This window comes from Syngnathus floridae, chromosome 9, assembly GCF_059516105.1.
Source record: "Syngnathus floridae isolate MCC-2025c chromosome 9, RoL_Sflo_1.0, whole genome shotgun sequence".
NCBI classification, from domain to species: Eukaryota; Metazoa; Chordata; class Actinopteri; order Syngnathiformes; family Syngnathidae; genus Syngnathus; species Syngnathus floridae.
In genome coordinates, this window is record NC_142421.1 from 2200660 (window position 1) to 2226913 (window position 26254).

A 26254-nucleotide genomic window follows, 5' to 3' on the forward strand; every position below is an offset into this window, starting at 1 on the left:
GTCCCTCACTCATTTGGGGAAAGGCATTCCTCGGTGTAAGCGGACCTACCTCCCATCATATCCTTAGCCAGGGCGGTCAGGGTGGGGTGGACCCCAATGTGCGTGTGTTCAGGTATGAACATCGTCCTCTGGGCTGGACTTAGAAAAACGTCAGAGCCTGCACAGCGTGGCAGGCAAAGCGTAGGTTGGAGTGTTTGAGGGGGGCCCTTACTGCGCACCATGGGGCCAAGGCATTGAGGGCCCCCACCCAGGCAAGAAAAAAAAATTAAAGACCAGGGGCTTTTCCAGGAAAAAGAAGAAAAATTTTAAAAAAAGGTAAAAAAGAAAGCATCAGAATGGTTGCAGAGGAAGTTTTGATTACTCTGTCCGGTGGAGCGCCGTGGGGCTTCCGTCTGCAGGGTGGTGTGGAACACCACAAACCTCTACAGGTGGCCAAGGTAAGATGGTGCACAATGTTGGTTTTTAAAAATTTATATTTAAATGTTATGACTAGAATTAAACAGGACTGTTTAAGCGACATAAAATCTTATCCCTAACTCATTTGGGATCTGAACTATGGCAATATGAGCTCCGTACCACCGCGACACTAATCGACCATTAAACTTCAAATTAAAAATGAGAACATTGGACACACCTTCCTTTAATACTATCAATGGAACTCCTGAAAAAGTCAGGGCAATATGACCTTGGTGGATGATATTTCCCAATGACTTTGTCCACACTTAATGGGTAAGGTTGTGATTTATAATTCAGGTCATCCTCTTAGCAACTGTTAATGTGTTTTCATTGTATGGGGTGAACATGCCATTGGCACTATAATCACTCCCCTCAAGTTCAAGCTGTCCGGTTATTTGAGATTTATACGGAGACATGCACCAAAGCGCAAAAGTCAGGATTAAGATGCCGCATAGTGTGATGATTCCCGGTCCAAGCGAACATTGCGGTCTTCTGCTTTCTCGAATTTGACATTTTTGGATGTTTATTAGTTTCAATTCTGTATTTATCTATATATCGCACTAAAATGAAATTAAAAGCGTTTGTTTTTGAAGCTACATCCGTCACATGAGCTGTAGGACATCTATTAAGGCTTTTATGCTCACAAATGATTCAAGTGCTTTTTAGTGTTGACTGAGCAGGTTTCTATTTTTGCTCAAGGAGCGCTGGGCCATGAGGTTAGCCGGGGTGTGTGTTTCAACTCTGTGATTACAAAAAAAAAAAAAAAAAACTCTGTGCACCTTTCTGTGCACTTTGGACTTGCCAATCTTGCTACAGAACTACTACTGATTTGTCGATCAATATCTGTGAGATTTTGAGGGGAAATTTCAGGATGAACCTTAAATGCACGGTAACCTTTCCAGGTGAACTTAGTTTGACCTCCCCTAAAGTTTGCACAACTGTTTAGTCACTCTGCACAACTTGCTGTTTACTAACAAGAAGCTAGTTAAATGGCAAAATTCCCAACAAGAATGACTTTTTGGTGGACTGTACACCCTAAAATAAACCTTTCAGACCCTGATGCTAACACCGGTCAACTACAACACTGCAACGGTGTTTCTGTTTACATCGCGGATGACCCCGGGTGGGCGTTAGAAACAGACAGAGCATCAGGGGACCAGGCAATTAAGAGAGGAAAAACAAAGTGGTAAAGATAATCCTTGGAAATCTATTGATCGATTAACGACTCAAACATTCCGCTTCTACAAGCTACGTTTTATCGAGTTGTAAGGTTTACACCGAGTGACAGGGACATCAAATCACCTACAAGGCAAAGGACAGCTGCTCCTGTTCCTAAATTGGTGTGCTCCCTCACCCCTGAGAGCAAGGAAGGCATGGTCCCGTCAGACGTCATTTACGCCAACAGGTGTAAGAGCTCTGACAGTTTGGCGTTTTGGGAGCGCTGTAGACACCGGTGCCTGTGCGCGTTTGTGTGTTTATTTATGAGTGAGCGTGTATTTCTGTATCAGTGGCCTGCTCCCGTGTATATGAGGTTGGGCATTTGTGGGCTTGCGAGGGTATCCAGAACGGTGACGCTTTTTGACCGCAAGGTGACTGAATGAATCATTGATATTCTGCACCGCAAGCAAGGCACTTTGAAGAAAAAAAAAGTTAGCTAAATGAGGATGTAGGATTGCCTTACGTGTCAACAAGAATAGCTGAGGATAAAACTAATTAAGCTGACTCAGGCGATTCTTTTTTTAAGTCTAATGGTACAGTCGGTTGAGTAGTTACTGTATACGGCAGCCAAAATGTATTTTGGATGCTGATTTATAAAAAGTCCCGACATCTTATGTCTAGCACATCAGGTTTTTGAGATATTTAAACGTTTTTGTTTTTAAGTTTCACCTATAAAATCCATATTACCAAGCATTGTAATTGAAATCAATGAAATCTAAACTTGAAATTTAAAGGTCGGTTTTTAATGAGGCTCGCTGACATGGATTGTACTGGACCCCGAGACACTTTTGGATAGGCACACTGCCACGATCTTGACCGAGCTCGGGCACAAATAGCAAAGCTTCAAATGTTAAGTGTGTATGAGTGTCGCACTTGAGCGGCAACATGTGGCCTATGTTCACAGCAAGGCAATGCTGTCAGGGAATAAGCCTACCGCAGACACAAGACACAAACATTGCCAACCCTAACCCTAACCAACCAACGTAATTTTAATCACTTAAAAGAATTTCATTAAAGTACTACTAAAAGCTTTCAATTACCTATTGATGCCACAAGATGGCAGCAAAGCAATAAATGAAGCTCATCAACTCACTTCGACAGTTCCTTGGAACCAAGATGCCACAAACGGCGGTTTACTGTAATTTGCACTCAATTTACTCTAGACCTTGAGCACAAGAGGCCCGACTCGGATTGTTATGAGTGACTGCGTTTCTTCCTATCTGTGCCGATGTAGGTGCGCAAACGTAGCAAGGCGTGCAGAGCCGGATTGAAAGAGACGGACGAGTTGGTGTCCATCAATGACCAGCCATGTGATGTGTTATCTCATGCCCAGGCTATGAGCGTGATCGATGCCTCCCCAATGATATTACACATCCGTGTTAAAAGGTGAGCACAAAAGGATTATGTTGGTAAAGAACCAAGCAGGTCCCAAGGAGGAAAAAGCAAATCAAATGTGACTTGAGTGATGTAAATGATGTGGTTCCAATAATTTAAGTCTAAACCTTCCTACTTGCAGAGTACCTGCTGGGTTTCAGTCTGTGGTGCTCATGACCCGCGCACCTTCCCCTCGTATCGACAAGGAGTACCGTGCTTCCCTGTTGACACTGTCACCCAGTGACCTCCACCACGCGCCTGTCCGTGAGGTCCACCGTAGCCGATCTTCCCTAACTAGCGGCCTCACTTCGCCGCCTGGTAGCGAGGCCTACTATGGTGAGACTGATAGCGACGCAGATGTGGCGGGCTACGAGAGGCAACGACGTCAGAAACGACGCAGCCCTAATTCCAACAAACCGACGGGACGAACCTCTCCTGAGGGCGGGGAGACTTCGGAGATGAGCGGCTATGACAGCGCCCCAGATGCACAAGTTTATCTGTCAGAAGGACACGGGGGAGGTGGAAACGGAGGGTTGCCCGGGGTGGCGCGAAGGGAAGTGATTTACCAACCCCCTGCTCCAGGAATGTGGTCTTCCTCCCAAACATCAACTGAGACATCTTCCATCATCTCGTCAGCAGACGACCAGGGGCCCCGCGATGGAGAGCAGGAGGAAGACTTCATCGAGATTGCGAATGTGCCGCTGGTATCCCCCGAGAGGGCAAAAGAGGCAATGATGCTGAGCTCTCGCAGCCAGCTAGTGCCCATGGTGGGCCCTGTGAATAACCCTGTTGACGAGGAACTTACAACCACCTACATGGAAAAGGCCAAGCAAGCCAGTAAGTAGAGCTGCCTAAAAACATTCTCACAGTTGACCTTGGTTGGAAGGTGGAAAAGTCAGACAAAACCGGCACAACAAAAAACAGGCTCGTGTTGTACCCTGTAAAGGGCACGTCTCAATTCTTCCAGTCACCTACACAGCAACTTTGCAACGTTCCACTGGCTTGCACATACATTAACTAAGTCACAGATTTCTCCTTCAATCCAGCTAATGTGAGAAGCTTAAGGCTTGACTGGAATTTTTTCCAGAAGTGCTACTGTGGCAGATGAGCTGATTGATGGCTGCTAAATCGGCCATTCAGGTCGGGTTTGGATGATGACCTCAGAAAGAATTCAGAGATACCTGACCTCTGCTGCTGCGTATACAGTATTAACAGAAACTCTTGCGCTCAGTTTATATTTAGACGGGATTTTTATGCAACCAAAAACAATTGTGATTAACAGCTGTGGATTTTACATTCTACAGAACTTAACCGAGGAGATACGCCGCAGGACAAGCATGTGAAGGAAGCCAGAAGCAAGTGTAGAACAATCGCATCCCTCCTGACGGACGCTCCTAACCCTCACTCCAAAGGGGTGCTGATGTTCAAGAAAAGGCGGCAGCGCTCCAAGAAGTATACCCTCACGAGCTTTGGCAGTGTGGATGAGGATCAGTCCCTGGACTCACAAGAAGAAGAAGATGGTGTGTTGCCTGGCAGTGAGTCAGAATTTGAGGAAGAGGGCTTTTCAGCAGCTCCTGATCCAACCTGGGATAGTGACTACTTGGATATGCTAGAGAAAAGGGCAACTGCGGGTGTAGAGGGCCGAGGGGATGGGGAGGAGGATGCTCCAAGTCCGGGCTTGAATGCCACTACGGGGAAGGGTGCCCAGTTGTTTGAACAGCAGAGGAAAAGAGCTGCTGAGCATGCCAAGAAGGTGGAGGCATCACAGTCTCAGGTGGCCCAGCAGGCTATAAACGAGCAAGCCCAGATGTTTTATCCAGACAGTCAAGGGAATGCAGCCTTACAACAAGATGTCTACCAAGCCCAAGCGACCTTTAACATGTCTAATGGAGATCTATCTCAGGCCACAGGTGGAACAGCTAGAATGGGTATGCAAGGTGGAGCCCGGCCAGCCATCGCCTCTGTGGACATGTTCATCGGCACGGCGCCACCAGTTGAGACATCCGTACCAGAAGCACCTGCCAGTAATGTTCTCAACAGAACTGCACGTCCTTTCACACCTGGCTTCATTACTTTGCGGGCCGCGACTGCTCCAGTAGCATTCAATCCATCTGCCACAAAGATACACCATCGACCTACCTCAGCAGCTGCCGTTCCACCGCAATTTTCCACTGTCCCAGAGCAGGCTATTAATTCTACATCAGTTATGTTACAGCTGTCACCTGGTCCTCAAGTCTCTTCTAAACCTTCTGTAACTCGCACAGCGGAGGCTTCTGTCATCCTAAGCCCTTCGGCCAGTTCCTCTTTTATAGAGACAGCACACACACCTCAACAGATGACTGCTGCTTATCCAGTTCAACATGTAAATGTGCCTCGAATGCTTCCAACTCCACCACAGCCCACCTTTTCAGCTCCACCACAACCAGTGGTTTCAGCTTTACCGCAGTTCAAAGTTTCAGCTCCTATTCCTCCCGTATCTCAAATTCCTGCTCCAATTCAACGAGTTCCACTGAGTCCACCAGTTTTGCCAGGCGCACCTTCATGCCCAACTCAAATTCCCATGACACCTGTAGCACCAGTGTCCATGGTCTCCCCCCCAGAAGCGATAGCGCCAACCCCTGTTGCTGGTTTAGGAGGTCGTTCCGGAATTTTACTTGAGGCGCGACGCCGTAGTGGAAAACCTAAACCTATGTTCCATGTACCAGAAGTCAAGAAGAATTCACCCAATCCTGAGCTGTTGTCCATGGTGCAGAATTTTGATGAGAGGGCTACACAACCTAAGCATATCCAACCATTCTCTGAAGATTTTTATGGCTATGCGCAGGAAGGAGGAAGTGAGATGGTCAGCAAAGGGAAGATGCCTCCTCCCCCAGTGGCACCAAAACCTCGGGTTCTGCAGGAGGCCCCGCAGATCATTCAAGCGGGAGGAAAGGGGGCTCAGCTCTTTGCCCGCAGACAGAACCGCATGGGTATGTATGTAGTGGATGCGGCTCCACAGACCCATTATCAACAGGAAGTGTCCTTTCATGGCTCTGCACAACCCCTCAACTCCTCCTCCAACCCCTCCATTCCCTCTCAGTGGAAATACTCCTCCAATGTGCGTGCCCCTCCACCCATTGGGTATAATCCACTCCTTGCCCCTTCTATCCCCAAAGGGCCTCAGAAGAACACAGCCAAGACAGCTAGTAAGAGTAAAGGTGGCTCCCAGCGTGAGGGCATCCAAGCTTTGGATTTCATGAGACGGCAGCCCTACCAGCTCAACTCTGCCATGTTCAGTGGAAGTGCTGCTAACCCTTCTCAGCACAATCAGAGACAAGGACATTATACTGCAATGGTGGGCAGCTCCTTGGTTTCACCGAAGCAGATACCCATAAAAACAGCTCGTACCTATGAGATCAAGAGATTCTCAACACCAACACCTATGTCTGCTCCCACTCTGGTTCCCAAAGTCCTTGCACCTCGCTCAGCCACCAGCCTCGGAGAGCGTATAAATCACTCTGATATGACCACTCCACCTCCTGGTCCGGCTTTTTCAACCCCAGATGCCAACTTGGCACAAGCTCCATTCAGAGAGTCAGCTTCATTCTCCTCCCAAATAGGTGGATTGCCCGGCCTTCCAAAATTATCTGCCATGCCGCCTCCGAACCCTGTGCCCGGTGTAGCAACACATTATAGCCCAGTGTCCTACGACACCGGCCTTCAGGCAGCCAAGCAGTTCCAGAGTGCTCCAGAGCTTAGTTTTCTGTCTTCATTGCCCCCGCTCAAGTCCACCCCAATTCAGGCACCCAAACCGCGTTTTGTTGCTACCAAGGGGGGTGTTCAGCCTCATGTGTGGCGACCCGGGGCAATATAAACAACTGGAAACTCGCCACTACCGCACGAAATCCAAGTGTGCCGTTCACTCACTCGTCCTTGTAATTGTCTTTGCTGCTAGTGCTGGTTTGCTTGTTTTCCCAAAGAATCAGGCAAACATCACATTAAAAGATTTTCGGTTGCTTGGTGTAAAGGGATGTCACCCCACATAAACAAGCAACTCTAAACATTATAATTTATTAAGCTCAAGCTTCTAGACAGAAACATGTTCATCACTTTAATGTTGCTGCTTACGTCTTTAGATTAGTTGCCATACTAACACACTGTATACTGCAAAGCAAACCTTCGGCTTAATTTCAAATGTATACAATATATTAAATGTAAATTAATATTTGTAAAACCACAATGGTTGATTACTCTTTTGGCACTCCAGCATTAATTCCCCCTCAATCCCAGTAAACAATGTGCACTTACTTCACATTACATTATATTATATTCGTCGTGTTAAGCTTCCTAATACAACAATGACACAGCTGCTAAGTGTGGTCTTGACAGATGTGTTACTCATATATTTTATTTTATTAAATAAATAACAGAGATGAACAAGTGTGTGTTTTATTGATTCTATATGAAGTTGTGCAAGGGAAAGATGATTTATGGTGAGTATTAATAAAAGCGTTTGATGATATGAGAGAGGCTGTGGAGAGGTGGAAATGATCGGTAGGATAATGATAGGACAGACGTGAATGTGGTCAGTGGTCAAAAATACACATGAATGATTTGATCATATTTTTGTTTGTACGTAAGATTCAAAGTTGTTTAAGTCGTGAACACCCACAGCATGAAGATGTTAACAGAGGATGACGAGAAAGGATCAGAATAGAGGTTGTCAAGATGACAAAAAGTCAATGCACTGACGTGTTTTTTTTTTTTACTGCAGAAAAAAAAGAGTTGAGGTTAGAGGTTCTAATTTGTTTTCTACTGTACGGATGATCTCAAGGGTGCAAAATCACATTTGTGGATATTATGGTGTAACGTATGACAATTACAAATGTGTCAGGATATTGACAATGTGTGAAGATGTTTATATTTACAATAAAATGAGACATTTTTAGATGAATAAAATGACATCTGAAACGCACCACTTGTCTGACGTGTCTGGTTTTATACTGCCCCCAATTGTTCATTATAGAGATAGCCCAATGATTTTTTTTTCAGGGTCAATACCAACACCAATTACAAAAAGGACTTTATTTGCAGATTTGCAACATGTTCAAGTTTTTTTTGTTGTTTTATCTTAAGCAAGACATCTTTATTTTCAAATTCTAACAAAAGATAAGGGAAAAAAAGGGTTTGTTCTTCTCTAATTTTCTTTTTTGGGGAAAAAAAGAATATCAGTGATTTTCAAATTTTTTTTCCCCCTTTTATAGGGGGATGCTGAGATAAATGTTTGGTTATTTTTTTGTTACTTTGTGGCACTGTAGTATGGGAGTGTGTAGTGTGGGGCACATACAGATGGATATTTTTGTTTTGCTAACACAGGATAAATATCACACAATTGACTTTATCTTAAATGTCCTACCTCTTGTCTCTTACATACCTTTAATACGTAGAAAATCTTTGCTTTCCCAATGTCAAGAGCACATATTCACTTGTGGCTCATCATCTCTGGTGCCACAGATGAGGAGTGTGCTTGTCTTTTTAGCATTTCTCCTTTCCAAGTCTAAAAAAATGATTGAGAAAGTCAAAATTAAATAAGAATAGGTAATGTGAGCAATGCAGAACAGGAATAAACATCTTGAAAGAGTTCTTCAACATACCCACAACTCACGAATATTTCCGTGCACCTAATTTGAGGTACTGAAGCAGAACCTCTCCACTGTGAACCAGGCATGTAAGAACGAAACATTTCTAGCATTTGTCTGAAAATAAGAATCTAATAATAGGCATGTTAACCACTAGAGGGCACTGCCACCATACAATATAAGTATCTCAGGCTTGAGCTTGCATGTCAAATAAAAAATTTTAAAAAAAATCATCCGGATGATCACTCGTATCTTAAAATATTTTATGTCCACTCGCATCTCAAGGAACCACAGTCTTTAATAAAATAAACAAATACATGTTCATGGAATTCACAAATTATTCATTTCTTAGATTTAATAATTGAGTTAATACATTTGAGTTATAATTTCAGCAAGCGGTAACACAGATGAATGCAGTGCTCGATAATATAAAAAAAATAATTTAAAGAACAGACAATAGTTTGCACACCGCTAATATATAGTCCTGTAAAGGTATAGTGAGACTGACTTTGTAAAAGCCGTGGAGTCACTTCAACAAACACCTGCTTAACCTCACACCTTCACTGTGAGCATATGTGCATTTACACTCGCCTTCACTTTCCTCTCACACTGCGTGCAGCCTAAACACTCTCTTGGGGTTATCTTGTAACTGATGTGGCTTCCCCGCGTTCCTGCTGCTAAATATAAGCTCTGCAACCATCTGGGAGAATCATTTTGTTCCCTTAATATCCCTCATCAGCACTTTAAGCTGGCTAAAGGACTGACCCCCCCAAAACCCACCCGCCCCTCCATGCCTTAGCAGCTCCTGCATCCCTATTCATACTCCTCAAAATCCACCTCCGCCACACCGCGGCCACCCACCCGTAGCCCCCCAGCCTGGAAAAAGACTACCTGCCATTTGAGTGTAGGGTGGGTGTCGTGCTGACCCCCGAACTGGGATTCAAGTAGTCGTACGCTTTTGGGGGATCTGTCAACTCCGGATTTTGGGTCTCTTACTTGTCTACCTGCCACAGGATTATAAAAAAAAAAAAATACAGGTGAGTTTTTGCTACAGCTTTGATTAAAATTTACAAAAGTACTAGAGATAAACAAATACAACATGTTTCAAATGATTCTTTCTGGAGAGGCCTTTCTAGAGGAGCACGGAAATTTTAACAGTGATTCATTTTCTGCCATGCTGCAAATGTTTGAATGAAAATCCTTTTAAAATGATTTTAAAATGATTTATTTGATGCCACTTGGACTATCTGCTTGCATCTTCAAATGACCAAAGGAATGGGCTCGGGTGCTGACCCTCCCACTCCTGGCGCTGCATGCATGTAATATGCCGTCACCAAACCCAGAAAAAGGGGGTGTTAAACCTGAGAGCCCGCTCCTAAACATCTTGAGGATTTCAAAACTGCGCCTGAGAATTTCTTTAACCAACGCTACACTGATTAAATTTGTATTCCATAAGAGATTGAAAATAAGGATTACATTGCAGGTGTGTTTTTGTGCATTGATGGATTGTATCAGATCCGTTGATGGTCAAATGACGCATTTACTCTTCTCTCTGTCTTGGCTAAGGATGGAAATATTAAAAATAGCCCTGTGGGTTGTGTTACAGTCACTCAATGTGATGTTTTTCCTTTTAACAAGAGAAGGGTGCTTAACATGTTTGTGAACTGCATGTGCTTATAATATGGCCGTCTCGCAAGAAAGAAAAAAAAAATACAATAAAAGACCATTTCAATTAGTAATATACAATTTCACACTCATGCAAAACCAGGTCTACAAGTGCAAAATAAATATTTGGATCATTACAGCCGTAGCTGTATACAGCAATACACAAAATTATTCCTTCAAGAACCTAAGCAGTGATTTTATTGCCTTAAACGTGTATTTTAAACAGCTATAAGCCACTGTAACATCAACATTAACACTTAAATATAGTGAATGAAAAATACAACTTAATTAAATGCAACTGTTTTGTACCTAAAATTTAAATACAACTATCAAATGTACTGTTAATCTATTCGGTCATTATAAGGAGTCCTTCAAAATTTTGCCCCGATGGGTCCCAAATTTAAACGATACTATTGATGGCCATGCTCAATAATAAACAAACTTAAGCTTTCATGATTGCATGCAGTAAGACACCTTAACACCATCAAACGCAAAACTCTACAATACGAGTCGGCGGGGTCGGAGCCAGAGGATGATCCGAACATTAAGCGATTCATTGGTTCCCCTTCTGACCTACCTAATAAATATTCTTCTCTATTCTCTCTCCCAACAGCCATGCCTGCAAGAACACCAACCCCAATAAGCAAGAGGAAAAAGCCTACAAAAGTCGTCATTGACATCGCAAATATCTCTCAAGATGGTAAGTGATCATCAACCAAACTTGACAAAGTCGAGTTGGTGATTTAATGCCATGAATGAACTCATCTAGACTACGAGCCGGTGATAAAGATATCCGAGTTTGATTTGGGAAGAAAGATTGGAACGCCAAAGGACATCATGCTGGAAGAGTTGGCACTGCTCAAGAACAAAGGCTCCAAGATGTTCAAGATGAGGCAGCAGCGGGTGGACAAGTTCATCTACGAGAACAATCCCGACATGTTCATTGGCGACTCCCAGGTAGCCTACAACAAAATAGTGCAACGCGGGCGGGCTTCATCAGCAAATAACGTTTGTCTTCCCTTTAGGACGAGTTGCCAAAGTATGACCCAACAACGGGCGCTCCGATAGGCAGCAATACGATACATCTGGGCGGGTATCTCCTCAGCAAGGATGCGAGTCGACTGCATTATGGAGGGATGGTGTTTGGGGGAGGGGTCCCCATTCCTCCACCAAAACCTGGAAGCAAGGGCGGAGAAGCTGGAGGAGCAAGGGGAGTCGGAGGAGGAGTCGGAGGAAGTGCGGCGGGACAAGGCGAAGGTCAGCATGGGAAAGATGGACATGGAGGATCGGGTGAGGGCTCCACACAGAAAGGTTGGTATGAAGGATTGTCGAAATCACAGAGTAAATGATCCTAACAGTGTCTCATTGTCCAGTCGATGACTTTCCTGTTGGTAGGTAGCGGAAAAGACGACCCATCTAAGATGCATGCGAAGACTTACATGTCACCATGGGAAAAGGCCATGAAGGGCGACGAAGGTTTGCTCGCCACCATGAAAGGATCCATGCCCGGTCCTATTCATCATATTGAACTGCGCAAGTATAAATGCTTCAACAGGTATTCTTCAAAGTATATTTAAAAAAAAAAAACACAAAAAAAAACCATTTGGCAGTTGTGATGTTTGACTAAAATGTCACCCCAATAATTTACTGGTATATTTAATATGCTGTAAAAAATTGTGCTTTGCTACTTTAAGGAGTACCTCAGGTTTCTATCCTTGGACCCCACCTGTTTTTATTTTTTTACATGACTGATCCTACGTGATTTTTTTTTTAACTAGCTTTTTTTCACAGCGCTTTCAAAAACTGTAGATATTTATACAAGAACCCATATGTGATGCAATTTTCACACAGCTGGCATCCAGCAATCAGACAGATGCTAAAATGGTAGAATTAGAGTAAGATGTTGACAGCTTTTACAGGCACATTAGCTTATGCTTTTCTGTAAAAAAAAAACAAATAAATAATAATCGTCTCACATTACCAGGACTGCCATGCCCTATGGTGGATTTGAAAAGGCCCTGCAGTTTATGAAATTCCAAATGCCTGACACCGAGAAGACCAAAGTGGTAGCTGAGCCCACGGTGGTGTACGGATCCGAGATCAACCTGCGACCTTGCTTCAATCGCACACCCATCGGCTGGGTGTGCAGCGGTGAGCCCAACAGCATCCACATGGAGCTGGATGGCGTGCCCTACGAAGGCGAGACCGAGGAGCTCTGAAGAAGCTGTTGTTGACACCTTCTGAGAGCGCGCGCACACTTACGCCTAACAATTACATGCTGGCATGCACCCTCACGCTAGATGAGCTTACACCTGTTGCTTGATATGATGCCCCACATGTGGTATTATCGATGCCCGCTAAGGCCAAACAACAAAATGTACATGGTTTCGAGAGAATAAACAATGGCGATGTGTTTGACAACATTTAAAGGGTCTGCATGCCAACGGTTGTTACAACTGTTGTAAAAACCGAGCACCTCTTTGTGTTTAAGTTCCTATGACCTCATCATCAGCTTGGCAAAGTGAAGTTGCAGTTGTTGATCTGAAATAAACCCATTTTTAAAAGTGCAGCCCTACTCTTCATTCTAGAACTCTTCAGGAGGTGAAAAGAGCTCACAAAGTACAAGTATTGTGTAAATATAGACCCCAAATGGCTTATAACCGCTCCACCAACCGTGTTGTTTTCTTTTTAGCAGCATCCCTAAAAGAATCAATATTTTTGGTTACACAACTCATGGTACACAAATGGCTGTTGTGTAAATTACATTTTAGCCATTGAGCACTGACTAAGAAATAAACATATAAGTTAAGTTATCGACCTTTAGTTGCTACATACTCAAGTTACTAGTGTATTATTTAGTCTATATCGCAAAAACAAAAATTAATACAAGTACTCACCGGACCGTACTTTCAAGCAATGAGTCATCCCAGCCTGAAGGAGGCGGCCATCTTGACGAAGAGCAAGCATGAAGCACAATAGAAGGAGAGAAGAAGGCGGAAGTAAGTCCGTGTTATTTGTACCACTTTTATGAGCTCTAACTTTGAATTTCAACCAAATATTCGCTCTCGGATAGCGTGGACCGACGTAAGAATAACAAAATGGACCGCAACTCGGCATTTTTAGGTAACACACCAACGTGACACTAATTTAGCCACCGCAGAGATGGTCCAGTTATGGAAGTTAACTATAATGGAACAGCTCGGGGAGAAAAACCTCATTCTTTCACAAACATGTCCAGTTTTACCAGCTTTTATTTTTAAAATGTACTCACCGCCGTGTATATTAGCAGTTTGTCCACTCGAGACCCAGCGAGTTAGCCGCCAAAGTGACTGCCGTAAAACGTTTGGCGTTACCTAGCAACCGACAACTTCGTTGCGACTTCAGTCAACGAGGTCACAATTAAAAACAATTAGCACGACTTAGTTAAGGTTTTGGTATTATTTTACCTAAATAGAACGATGTGAAGCCCTTATACTTGTTTAAATTAATTCACTTTGTCCAGTGGAGACGCAGCGAGTTAGCCGCAAAAATAACTGCCGTAAAACGTTTGAGGTTACCTAGCAACCGACAACTTCTTCACTTCAGTCAACGAGGTCACAATTAAAAACAATTAGCACGACTTATTAAGGTTTTGTTATTATTTTACCGAAATGAAACAACGTGAAGCCTTATACTCGTTCAAATTGATTTATCAATTGACTTAGAAAAGTATTTACAGTGGAATGAATCCTTGTTTGTGCCAAGGAAAATATATAAATATAAGAAACAGCTCTGAGTATGCAACTAAACTTGTGGTGTAAAATTGATTGTATTTTTATATTCATATTAACAGGCCCACTATAGCGCAGCCACTTGGACCAGATGACATCCATCCAGTCGGTGAGACTGCCACAGACGGAGCTCCTTGTCTACTGGCTCTTGTCCTTTGGCTCCCACTTGTACTCTTTTTATCAACTTCACAGGTTCTCAAAAGGTAGGAGGAAAATAAATTGCTTTCGCTTGTTAGAAAAGCTTGGGAAAGACAGTGTTTCTGCCTCTTGTGTTTCAGAGCATGAAGCAGGATTGGATAGAGAATTTCAACTGGAAAGAGGCCTCTTTAAGGGGTTCAAAAGGGTATGTTTTGGAAATTCTTGTACTTGCAATGTCTGCAGTCACTGGGATCAAAAGTGACAACATATTGCATAAAAATATAAAAGTCTGTACATCATACCTGGGTTTTGTGATGTTTTTTTATTTCTTGTGTTTTGGTCAGGATGTGTCAGACTTTGAGTGGACCTTTTGGACCGAGTGGGCTAAGAAGTCCTTGCTTTGGACTCTGGTCGGACATGCTGTCATATCTCGATTGTGCATCATCTTTTACCCACAGGTTGGAATCAAGCCACATCACACAAAAAAGTGATTAAAGAGTGAATTGTAGGTGGCTTTTTAATAGTTTAGTATATGCAAATAATATACAAAGTCCCACCCACCAAGTGTGAAATTAGATTATTAAATTAATCTTATGTGAGGATTTCTGAAAATCTGTATGTAAATGAACATGGGTTTTGAATTGTGAAAAAAATATCGTTATTATGTCATCTTGTGTAATTTTTTTTGGTCATTTTTCTATCTTGTGTCAACAGTTTCGTGTTGCAGTCCTCACAGTTTACGGCCTCTCTGCTGCCTGCAGTGTGTTGGGACTCAGAGGTGTGGCCATGTTACTTCTCCACGTGGCTTTGTCTTTTTCTGTGGCTCAGCTCAAAAGGCCCATTTTGTGTTGGACCTGCAACCTTCTGCTCCTCTGCACTCTTCATGTGCGACCACTTCAGGACATTCAGGTGGAGCGACCACCTAAATGCAAATGCACATAGAAAAAAAATCTCGAACAATCCAACACATTTTACTCAGCTGTAAGAGACAGAGAGGATATCTTTCCTAACGTTTCCCGCAGAGAGGCTGGTACGAGCACGAGGAGGAATACTACCTGCTGCTCTTCAGCGTGGCCGTGGGCACTCTTCGGCTCATCAGCTTTAGTTTGGAGCACTGCGGGCGCCCGTCGATCCATGGCGCCGCCCTCCCGCAGCTGTGCTGGCTGTTGTCCTACACGTTCTACCATCCCTTCTTCTACAATGGACCCATCATCACGTATAATGACTACCTAGAGCAGGTTAGGAAGTGAAATCCTGTAAAATGTGACGCTAAATAGCGTTTATCACTGTGTGTGTTGGTTTCATCAATGTCAATGTGTCACCTTGCAGATGCAGAAACCCGTAGAGGAGAGCGACCGGCACAAACCAGATGCTTGTTACTTGTTGCTTCGTTCGGCACGGATCCTGATGTGGTGGTGCATCGCCGAGTATATGATTCACACCATGTACATGCATGCCATCCAATCCAATGAGACCTATCTGGAGATTCTGCCACCCTGGGCTTTAGGTAAGTGCAAGTGTTCTCATTTGAGCACAGGCATGGCTCCAGGATTTTTTTTTTTCCTCTGTGCTAAAGGAGGGCTTAAAAATATACGTGGGCTGAGTAAATGAATTATGAATATAAAGGATTAAATGGAGCTACACAGATTTCTGGCAGATTTATAGAAAGGTATCGCTTGCTTCAAAAAAAGGATTTGATGCATTCTTATCAACCAATTACTATTGTTGGGCAGGTGGTCTGGCTCTGGCCCTGGTGCAGTTCTTCTTCGTCAAGTATTTGGTCCTCTTTGGACTTCCGTCCATGTTGGCCACGTTGGACCAGTTGGTTCCTCCTGGTCTACCTCGTTGTGTCAGCATCATGTACAGTTTCACCGGCATGTGGCGGTAAGTCGCGTCCACTCGGCGTCCCCCGCATTCACTATACTATATCCTCGAGGGGGGGGAAAAAAGGCTTGTATTTAATGTCAAGTGCTTTTTAAAGTGTGTCTGCTTTAGCAATCAGCCCCCGCGCTAAATTGTCTCACCCGCCATTACTCGCAATCACCACAACCGGTCACCTCCACACGACATATGCTCGTCTCAAGGACTCTTGTTTTTTTTTTCTTGTTTTTTTTAATGGAGCTTTAGGGTGAGAAGTTAATGCAGCAAAACACACATAGCACACACTCAACAATCAATTTCACTAGTGATCTCCAGTGAAAATATTACATTTGTCAGAGAAGTGGCTGTTTACGACAAGCTACATTTTTAAGCATTGCCGGCACATGACAATGCTGACTTTAGTCTGTTGGGGGCGCTGTTGCAAAAGTGTCACACAGCTTATATGCCATATAAGATCCTTCCTTGGCAGAAGAGAGGTTCCAATCAAATTTCCATGCAGCAGAGGCGGACAGTTGTTTATGTATCTCACCTAGAAGAAAGCATTCCTAAATACATCCAAAGTGAAATGCCCAAAAATAGTTCACCCAAAAAGAATGTTCATGGCGCCGCTAATGAAATTCGAGTTGATTAGTAATCTATTTGCAAAATTGTTTTGAAACATGAACAAAATGTGCTGAGTCAACACACCAAAGCAGTATAGTATAGCACTGGCCATCCATTTAAAATGCAAGACATTTTTAGACACGGTCGACCGTAACGCTGAGATGGACGGCTGCGCTTGTGCGAATCTCTCCAAAGACAAGTTGGTCCAATAGTGCTGACCTGTGACGCACGGCAATCCCGCGTGCGCTGAGCTGGCCACTGCCGACAACATTGATGGAATGCATAAAGCTGTCAGCCGACGTCATGGGACAAACAGGCAGCGTTTTATGGGTGCGAGAACCCCGGAAGACATGCTTGGTCTAATCTTCTTAATGACCAAAGAGAGTGGGAAGGAGAGCGCATCTGGCATGCAAACAGGATTCTTCTCAGCATGCCTGCGTTTATTTAGTAGACAGCATAATGAAGCCGGTGGAGCTCAGGTGTTCCCGGCTCGTGGTATTATCATGTAAATGTGTGAATCCAATTAACGTTCTCCATCTCTCGCTTTGTCTCTCCACTCTTATAGGCATTTTGACAAGGGCCTGTATCGATGGCTCCTCAGGTAAGATGCCCTTCATAAGATGCACACACATCTTGTCTCGTCTGGTTCTTTATTCTATTTATGAATCCATTCACTCGTTCACTCAACATCTCCTTTGAGCCACATATCTCTGTCTAGCTAGTCTTTCTATATTTCAGGAAGGGACATGTCCTTAATAAAATATAGACAACAGTTAACTGAATATCACCACATAAATACACAAATTATTATTTGATTTTAGTATTAGCCATAAATTGCCACCAGGTGGCAGTCTTGCATTCCAAACACGTTCCTAACCCTACCCAAAATGTCAAGTGAGTAGTTTTACTTTTTTTTTTCCGCCCCCCTTTTCCGTCTGCATTGTATTTATTGCCTACGTTAGCACATGTTCATTTTGGCAGCTTATTGAAGTCATCAATATGTAACTGTTTAAACAATCTTTCCCAAAAAAGGTGGTGGGGGGGGGGGGGTCCCATTCTGCAGCTGCCTAGCACGTTTGGTCATAAATAGACAAGGGTGCTGCATTTGCATGGAGGCTTTCTCATGATTATGAGCTTCCATGTTGTGGTTGTTGGCGAATAATAGCAAAAGCGTGTCTGTTGTTGTGGTTCCATCCGCCAAACCCTGGAGAAATGCCTCCTTTGTTGAATATGTGCATATGAAACAGCCGGCGCCGTTTCCCGGTTTTGCCTCGGACGGCTCGCATTTTTATTATTAGTTTGCCCGCCTCCTAATGAAGCAAATCCCACTGAATGTACCGCAGCCTGTCGGGAGTTTGCGATCTGCTTGGTGGAGGCACATTGCTTCGCGAAGGTGCAGATGCTTGTCTGAGAACATGCTCCCTTGTCTCCTATTTGTCTTCTGCTTAGTCGGGGTGCCTGTTTTGTTTTGATATGCATAATTATAGCGTTTCTCATCATTGCGTTAGGAATGGAGTCCATACCTGTTGTCTTCCAGCCAGATAAATGGTTTACCCCGTGGACGAACTGTCAGCCAATCACAGTCCAAATAGATGAAGAATTTAGATGAACACCTAAAGATATGGTCAATATACGTGCGGGTTTTTTGGAAAAGCCAAAGAAATGTAAGAAGTTTCTATAATGATTGATTTTAACGCAGTTGCACTATTCAGTACACTACCAAATATGGTCATTGCGGACAAGTAAAATGGAAATGTTCTTGTGGCCTTTACGCTTAATGGCAAGTTCTTGCAATTATCCCACCGCAGATGCAAAAACGATAAGCGGCACACAATGCGCCGCACGTCCGCTCTTTGTCAAAAGTGCTTTTAAAAAGGCTTTAATGCGAGATTGCGCTCAAACGGTCCGAGGAGGATGGTGTGGGTGTGAAACCATGACTCACTGATACCCGTCTCCCCTGGCTGCTAAGTGGCTCCTTCTTTGTCATTCCATTACCTGCCGCAGGTACGGCTATCAACCCAGCTGGAGGGTCCTCAATGGATGCTAAATTAGAGTTTGTGCAGCTGAAGTGCGTATGAGAAGGAGCGTTTGATCCCAAATTCATGGAAATGTGCGTCTTTGATGAGCAACTTGGGCATTTGAATTCTCATTTACTTCAAGTGAGGATGAAAATCCATATCACACCTGTCAATGTATAGTCAACTAAGCGGCGGCATGCTACTTAGTAAAAGTACAACGCTGCCGGTCGCCATCCATCCGCTTCCCACACCTGCCGTCACTCGCCGACGCGGCACTCTTTTCAAAGCTGCCGAAAACCTGGCTCGTCTTTCAGGAACTTTCGATTAACCACGGGGTAGCTGAAATAATGAGGCTGCCGCTCTGCAGAACCAGAGAGCACCTTTCACACTGAGATCCTGCTCTATATGTTAATCAAAATTTGAGATGACAATGACTATCGGTCAAACTAGTTCTGAGGCTGGCAAACTGATCTGCTCTCACGTAAGGTGTATCATTTCATCTTACTTCCTTGACACCGATTACTCCTACACAAGTAGCACGCAATGAGGGCGCTGTACAGCAAAACATTTTTGCGAGTCATCTTTGGTTTTTCACAGCAGTGGTTCTGAGAATATGTGGAGAGATGGATCACATATAAACAATGCCAACATACTCGTGACCACCAGGAGACCATCTCTCTGCCCAGAGCATTTAGTGATGGACGATGTTTGTGTGACTCACAGGGAAAACAACTAGTCCACCCGGTTGCGTCATTACTAACACCACGATTGTTATTCTGGGGATCGTCTATTTTTTTTATTTTTTTTTTGCTCCAGGTACCTTTATCTGATTAAAGATTTGCGAACATGACATGACGCATGGCGGGGGCGGACGTTTTTAACCCCACTTTATTTCGCATCGGCGCTAATCATTATCTACGTACTGAGAAATGCTAATTAAATTGTGTGTGTGTGTGTGTGTGTGTGTGTGTGTGTGTGTGTGTGTGTGTGTGTGTGTGTGTGTGTGTGTGTGTGTGTGTGTTTTTTTTCAACCGCTATAATTGCCGGTTTAAATCATTCCTTTCCCCCTCGTCTTGCAGATACATCTACGTGCCTCTGGGAGGTTCACATCACGGAGTGATGTACAAAATGTTATCCACGGCGCTGGCGTTCGGCTTCGTCTGCCTTTGGCACGGTGGCCATGACTACCTTCAGTGCTGGGCCCTGATGAATTGGCTGGGCGTTCTGGTGGAAACCAGCCTAAAGGCTCTCTTTGGCTCAGCTCTCCTTCACTCCTTTTTTGTAAGTTCCAAAGGGCTACACACACATACACACTGTGTATACACGTACAAATATGACAAGAGCACCAAGGCTATAAGTTTTTTCTACGACGTGATCTTTCATAGCAAAACAAGGGGAGGCAGGTGTTCATATCATTTGATTGAATAAAAAGCAAATGCTTGGAGTACACACATTGTTTGGAGACTGTCACATCTAATTGGCGTGTACAGTGGGAGTGAGTAAAAGTGTGTTTGTAATACATTAGCAGCTGCGGGGCACCATCTTCTCTCGGCTCTCGAGAGAAGCTTGGCCTCCTCAACGCGGTAATAAGGTCCGACTGGGCCGCCGCCGTGTCGCTCGACACAGTTTTGTTATTGCCGCTCGGCGGCGTCTCCATCACAGCGTTGTGCCGCTTCTCCCGGCACTTCACTTATTTGTGCGCTGATTTCCCAGGAGCGGCGGTCCTCTGCGGCAACGAGGAGGCGTTGCGCCGCGTTGCTTTCAGCCTTCTCCACGGCCATGCTCATCCTCTCTAATCTGTTCTTCCTCGGGGGGGTTCACGTCGGCAGGATCTTCTGGAAGCGCGTCTTCCTTCAAGGTAACGCCGGCCTTCCATGCCGATGCGCTCTCGCTTCACGAGTATACAAAAATGGTGGCGTTCCCCAGTGTTCGACATTCATGGTGACCCGACGGTCCGTGACCCCCTACCCAGCAAAAGAAAGCAGAAACCAGATAATAAGATGAGGCAAAAAAAAAAAATGCAACCGGCACATGCTTGACATAAATTAGGGTTAAATTCACGTCGCTAGCTTCAAACTACTTTGTTGCCAGATTATTATGTCCACTGAAGAAGTATTTCAGCCAGTTGGAAAGATGCCTGTCAGGATAACTTTGAGTTCCTGCAGATTTTCCGCCCGTCAGAGATGCCGCTGTTCCATTTGTTGCATTCGGCTACGTTTCTTTTTTTGTGCCTCTCAACTGGAGAGACATCTGATTGAAGCTCGGTTCATTTGCTCACCAAAGTCACAGCGTCATCAGTCTTCATCCAGCAGCGAGCTGGCCTCATCACCGCCCTTCTCCTTCAACTCATTACTGGCGTGTAGACCCAAAGCCACCTCTCGGTCTGTTCGGAATCTTCACGCTCCTTTTTGCGGGCCTCTAAGGGACCGTGCCGTGCCGTAAGGTCCCTGGCGGGGAGCTCCTAGTTGGTTGAGAAACGCTTTTATTGCTACGCGCAGTTGTTTTCAGCTGAGGGCCAATTAGAAGAAGAAAAAAAAAAACTTCTCCATTGTTTGTTTCATCACCATTAAGCACTTTTTAATAGTCCATAAAAATGCTTTCTGCTCATAACAATACACAGCTTTTTATGATCTAAATATACACATTATGGACGGATGTTTTTGGACACCATGCTTAATTTGGTGTGTGTACCTTAATTAAAAAAATATGATTTTACAAGTTTTTTAACACAGATAATTCTCTCCATAGATTATAACAACAATAATAATAATAATTTAAAAAGAAAAATACATTTATTCCAACGTGACCTTGTGGACTAGCTGGATTTTTCATTTTGTTGCAGGGACATTGTAGCATAACTAAAAATATAGAGAAGCCTTTGTAATTGCTCTGGGATAAAAGCGGGTGATTAAAAAGTAATAACGCACTCATTCAGTTCCATGTCTTGTTAAAAAAAAAAAACTTTACAGGTTATTAGATTACAAGTAGAAATGTTTTCAATATTTTTGAATGGGATCTTTTCAGACTTGAGGCAAGAAGAAATCCACATGAGAGTTGCATTCATTTCCCTGCTTATTATTACAGTTCTTCCTGTAAAGACAGAAGTGGATTCAATTCTAGGTATTGTTCTGAACAAGCGCTCTCCTTGGTAGTCGAACTCGTGGTCAATTTATGCACAAGAAGTACACACTTATTACACTGTGTGTTGTGAGTCTTCCCACCTGACTGGTCAGCAGCATTACGAGTGTGTGTGGGTGTGCGTGTGGGTGTGTGTAAGGCTGGCAAGTTGTATTCATCAAAAATGAGATTTTATTCCCAAAACATATTTAGCATGCTATTTTAAACAACTGTAACATTATCAACATTGTACTTAAATAAAAGTTGCACAGTTCCTAAATAATAAGTGCTAAAAAGTTAAAGACAACTGAACCGTATGGTGGCAGTGATTCCTTCACGTTCCACTAGAGGGAGCTAGTTTACCGCTAATGGTTTCGCACTAGGGAACAAGGTAAGCAGTAGTCACACACACGCAAAAAATGAAAATGTGAGAACCCGTTCCTCACTATTTTTAGTTTGAAGTAGTATCATTATTAATAGTAATATTATTTTGTCCTTGTACAGACAAAATGTTTCATTATGAAGGCCGTATTTCAGTCAGTAATGTTTCACAGCTGACCTTCTTTGAGCACACATAACTGTCATCCGGCTGTAAATAAGTGAAGAGGGACCTACAAAAAGAACCCCTGCGTGTTTAAAAATGCCATTTCTTCAGTGTGAATTATTCACGCCGAGGAACTAGAAACTCAAACTGCGACTCACACTCGGCCAAACGGTTCATTTGGGCGCTAATAATAGAATGCTACAAGAGACCATCCGCGTGCGTCGTTAGACACCATAGCGCTTCATCAACAGCGAATCAATGCTTTTAAATCAAGCCCGGCCGCGGTGGGAAGCACCTTTGACCCCGCTGCTCATGAGTAGTGTTCGCAGTCTGGCGAGCCTCATCCCATAATAGTCACTTTTAGTCGAAGCCTCTTGCTGTCATCATGTAAGAGGTTACAGTTGTGAAATTCATTTCTGTGAATAATATATACAAAGATCTTAACACATTTATTAGACGAGTACTTCTCAATGTTGCCTAGGGAAACTTTTTTTTTTTTCTTGCTTTGTCGCAACCCACTTTTATAGAACTTAATGTAAGTCACGGCAAGTGCAAGGCAGTCTGCTAGTAGGCGTGATTCTATTTTGGTTCAAATGACGCTTGTTGCCTTTTGTATGAGGAGTTGTTGCTTGGTCGCCATGGCAACAAATTGCGTAAACTACAGCCACATAGCCATAATATTCTTTTGTTCAGACAAGTTGCAAGGTCTTACCTTAGTCGCTTTTTCAGACAGTTTTGGCAGTAACTTCCGCCAACTTGTTTGAGCAAAAGAATACTTTGATTATCACAAATGAAGACATAACGAATACAATCCATCATTTGACACTGATCTCCATTCAGAAAAGTTCTTTAACAATCACAAGCGATAAATTATTCTGTATTACAATCAACATGGAGACTGCACTTCTTAAATTTATGTGCCGAGGTGCTGCTGTTCTGGTGAGCAACAGTATTCCAATGGGTGTTCGTGTATGAACAATAGCATCAGAGCTACCAACCTCGGTAGCACTACTAGCTGGGAAATTAACGTCATTTCTGTAGATTCTTTGAATATCGTTGGTCCTCTATTTCTCGACGCCGCTTTTAACGGTGCGCTTGGTCCTTCCGGTGAGTGGCCTGCGTGACAGAAGAGTTAATCAAGCGGCAGAAAGGGAAAAAGAAGCTGTGGCGCAATTAAGGAACCACTTGATTAAAGCCACAGAAGCAATCAGTAGGGGGAAATTGGATATTTATTGTTTCTGACCCGTTGTGTCGTGTCGGTGGGTGGAAACCTGCCAGCTCATGGACCACAATTTTTTCACAAGTCACTGTACACACGTTTGGCATATTTAGCGGTTGTCTTGAAGCTTATAAACGTGCGAAGACAAAACACTGGGGTGTCTCCGCACCACAGCGGGGCTCTCCTTTGAGGGTCGGTCACCAGATCTTTGCAAAGGTGTTAAGTGACAGCAAATGGAAATGAAAGTGTAAAAAGGTGTTGTGGCTGCAGGTGCATGTTCCTGCAGGGAAGCCAGCCAGCTCTGGAGGAGCTGCTAACAGCTGGCGTTACCTGTTCCTGCCGGCTATAAATAGAACACAAACACAACACGTAGGCTCATTAGCTACATTGATGTTCAAAAGCAAAAAAAGAATTGAAATTCTCCTTACGCTTCTCTCCCATTCCAGGCTGGTCCACGGTCGCGCCGCCCATGCTGGCCTTCCTCTATTGCTTCGCCCAGGTGGGACTGGAGTGGGCTTCTCACCCACCGTGAGTCACCTTGACTTTGCAACGCAGCACAAAAGAACAAAACTCACCCTGCGCCAGAACCACGCTCAGAACCTGGCACGCCGCCATGCAACCCGACTGAAACGGCGGCTGAAGTCGAGCGGTAAGCAGAGACAACACCCACCTATCTGCAGGTTAGGATTTTGGGCAGTAATATTATGGGATGGCTTACTTGTTTTTCACATAAAGTCACATGATTTGAAAATTACCATCATGTCGCCACTGTGAAATAAATTTATCTCCAAATTGTTTTCATCTTCATGCAAGCCATGAAGAAAAAAATAGAAATTAAAGCCTATAAAGTTTAGAGAAACAATTTCTGTCATGCAAATAGGAACGTAGTAATTGGTGTCAAGCATGTACGGTTAAATGATATCACGCCAAGATTAATCTAGACAATTAGCAGAAGTTATGAGTCATTTCTGTATATGCATGTTTTTGATCTGCTCACTAGCAAATTATCTATTAATGAATTTGAAACGATAAAGTGTTTGATGACCAAACTATCATTATAGGCATTGACGTCAATTGCCGCATTTTTTACTCAATGTGTATCCTCAACGAATAGCCGGGGTTCACTAAAAACCGAATGTGACTCAGTAAAAAGTGAAAAAAAGCTTCTGCTCCCTGGCGACGGCAGCATTGGCTTCACGAGTGTCGTTACTGGCCCTCCACATGTAATTTAGCTGATGCTAATATCCCGAGATGTATTACTGAAGAGTTTCAGCCGGGCAGCCGCCGGGCGCTTTTAATGGACGGCATTTATCCTCTGGAATGCTCACACTAATTGCTTTGGGAGGGTAGTTGAGTCAAGCAGAACATTTCTAGCCAAAATCACACTCAAAGTCAGCCATTTAGTTGTTGTCATGTTTGTCAGTGTCCAAATAATCTACCTCTAAGATTGGATGCTACGGACGTCGCACACAATCATCAATAGCCCACTGTATGGTTAGCTCAGAATAAAACTGCGTTTTCGAGCATGTCAGTTTTGGTCTCATCTCATTTTTGCAGTGGAAACTTTCTGTTTTGGAAAAAAATAGGCATCAAACTGTTTTTTATTTTTATTATTTGGGCATATTAACCGCTCAACACACCCGAAACACTCAGAACCTATGAAGCCGTCTAATGTAGGTGAGCATATTAAAATGTTTAAATGCCTGTTTTTGGAAGGGGCCATCTCCAATATCTGTACTTTAATTCGACAGAGTAACAAAATGAAAGTTAAATGCCTGGTTGAAAAAAACTCGGTTGTAATCCAAAGCGACGAGCGGTACTTTTAAGTTTCCATTAGTTGATGTGCGCCGTCGGGGATGATTGCGTCTGCGACACTGAGCCGGGGATCAGTGTCCAATCCTCTTAAAAGGAGCAGCAAAGTGTGAGCTTTATCTTCGGTAAGGAGATCGTCGGGGAAAATGAAAACCTGCTGAGTTACATTTTGGCGTCGCCCTGAGGGTCGGGCTGCGCTCACACAGACTGCAGTCATCGTGTACCCTGTCATTCATTTTGTGTCATTGCTCGTCATACTGTAAAAAATCACGACTTGTATTTTTTTAGGAGGACCTAACACTGTAATTTTATTGACAACAGCAAAACTTCAACTATGTCGTTTAATTGCTCAACTTAAAATTTGTACTCCTCCTGTTGGGCTGCAACTAAGAATCTTTTACTAATCAAATATGAATTACTTTGTTGATTAATTGATGTTTGAATTTCCATCACTGTATTCAAAAACAGAACATTATTATGAATCAATTAGTTGCTCATGAATCATTTAATCATCTCACTGCTGACAGAGTCAGTACTTTTGCCACCTCCACTAAAAACTGCAAATACAAAGTGAATAAATAAAAAGGTTGCCCGTAATCCAATTGGCAAGTTGTCTCCTTGTGTCATTCAGTGACATTCAGAGGTTATACGTAATGAAATTAGTCACATGTTAATCCCCAGTTTACACCCAGAAGCAATCAATTCATTTCAAATAGCCATGATTAAATTCAGTATGTCTTGGATTACTCTTACAAGCCTCGTCGAAGCTTTTATAAAAATTAATATTGGCGGGGAGCGAAGGACGTTCCTTTTTTTGCGTG

At 43.5% G+C, this 26254-nt stretch overlaps 3 protein-coding genes and 1 long non-coding RNA gene across 7 annotated transcripts in view; 3 read left to right on the forward strand and 1 right to left on the reverse strand.

Moving 5' to 3' along the window:
* Positions 1 to 77: 77 nt before the first annotated feature.
* On the forward strand, positions 78 to 8002 carry synpo2la (synaptopodin 2-like a). Its single transcript, XM_088385948.1, has 4 exons — positions 78 to 437; positions 2909 to 3060; positions 3191 to 3885; positions 4353 to 8002. Exons 1-4 carry the CDS (start codon positions 336 to 338, stop codon positions 6899 to 6901), a joined length of 3498 nt encoding a protein of 1165 aa, XP_088242074.1. The 5' UTR covers positions 78 to 335; the 3' UTR covers positions 6902 to 8002.
* A 1445-nt stretch (positions 8003 to 9447) lies between these two features.
* Positions 9448 to 12900, forward strand: myoz1a (myozenin 1a). The gene is made up of 6 exons (XM_088385966.1): positions 9448 to 9703; positions 10945 to 11031; positions 11101 to 11288; positions 11357 to 11642; positions 11727 to 11886; positions 12316 to 12900. Exons 2-6 carry the CDS (start codon positions 10947 to 10949, stop codon positions 12548 to 12550), a joined length of 954 nt encoding a protein of 317 aa, XP_088242092.1. The 5' UTR covers positions 9448 to 9703; positions 10945 to 10946; the 3' UTR covers positions 12551 to 12900.
* Positions 9469 to 13696, reverse strand: LOC148392847 (uncharacterized). Its single transcript, XR_015860634.1, has 3 exons — positions 13603 to 13696; positions 13229 to 13279; positions 9469 to 9670 (listed from the first exon to the last, which is right to left on the reverse strand). It is a non-coding gene; the product is annotated as an uncharacterized LOC148392847 (long non-coding RNA).
* hhat (hedgehog acyltransferase) overlaps positions 13251 to 26254 on the forward strand; it is a 29086-nt gene continuing 16082 nt past the window's right edge. For 2 of the 4 annotated variants that reach the window (XR_015860628.1, XR_015860629.1), the window contains exons 1-12: positions 13321 to 13454; positions 14164 to 14304; positions 14380 to 14444; positions 14584 to 14697; positions 14954 to 15148; positions 15262 to 15477; positions 15569 to 15746; positions 15973 to 16123; positions 17289 to 17324; positions 19821 to 20022; positions 20455 to 20599; positions 24068 to 24270. Coding sequence is in view for 2 of the 4 variants with exons in the window: in XM_088385956.1 (XP_088242082.1) it covers positions 14193 to 14304; positions 14380 to 14444; positions 14584 to 14697; positions 14954 to 15148; positions 15262 to 15477; positions 15569 to 15746; positions 15973 to 16123; positions 17289 to 17324; positions 19821 to 20022; positions 20455 to 20599; positions 24068 to 24153 (1500 nt within the window). In the remaining 2 variants the exon portion in view is untranslated. Of the gene's footprint in view, positions 13455 to 14163; positions 14305 to 14379; positions 14445 to 14583; positions 14698 to 14953; positions 15149 to 15261; positions 15478 to 15568; positions 15747 to 15972; positions 16124 to 17288; positions 17325 to 19820; positions 20023 to 20454; positions 20600 to 24067; positions 26036 to 26254 lie in introns of those variants that run through there. The other 2 variants (XM_088385956.1, XM_088385955.1) reach the window with 2 other exon arrangements.

Excerpts from the sequence above, each read along its gene's own strand:
- synpo2la (XM_088385948.1), top strand. The coding sequence starts at position 336 with ATGGTTGCAGAGGAAGTTTTGATTACTCTGTCCGGTGGAGCGCCGTGG. Across the intron at positions 3,061-3,190 it reads TTACACATCCGTGTTAAAAG|AGTACCTGCTGGGTTTCAGT; the intron begins GTGAGCACAAAA and ends TCCTACTTGCAG. Across the intron at positions 3,886-4,352 it reads GGAAAAGGCCAAGCAAGCCA|AACTTAACCGAGGAGATACG; the intron begins GTAAGTAGAGCT and ends TACATTCTACAG.
- myoz1a (XM_088385966.1), top strand. The coding sequence starts at position 10,947 with ATGCCTGCAAGAACACCAACCCCAATAAGCAAGAGGAAAAAGCCTACA. Across the intron at positions 11,032-11,100 it reads CGCAAATATCTCTCAAGATG|ACTACGAGCCGGTGATAAAG; the intron begins GTAAGTGATCAT and ends GAACTCATCTAG. Across the intron at positions 11,643-11,726 it reads TGAGGGCTCCACACAGAAAG|GTAGCGGAAAAGACGACCCA; the intron begins GTTGGTATGAAG and ends TCCTGTTGGTAG.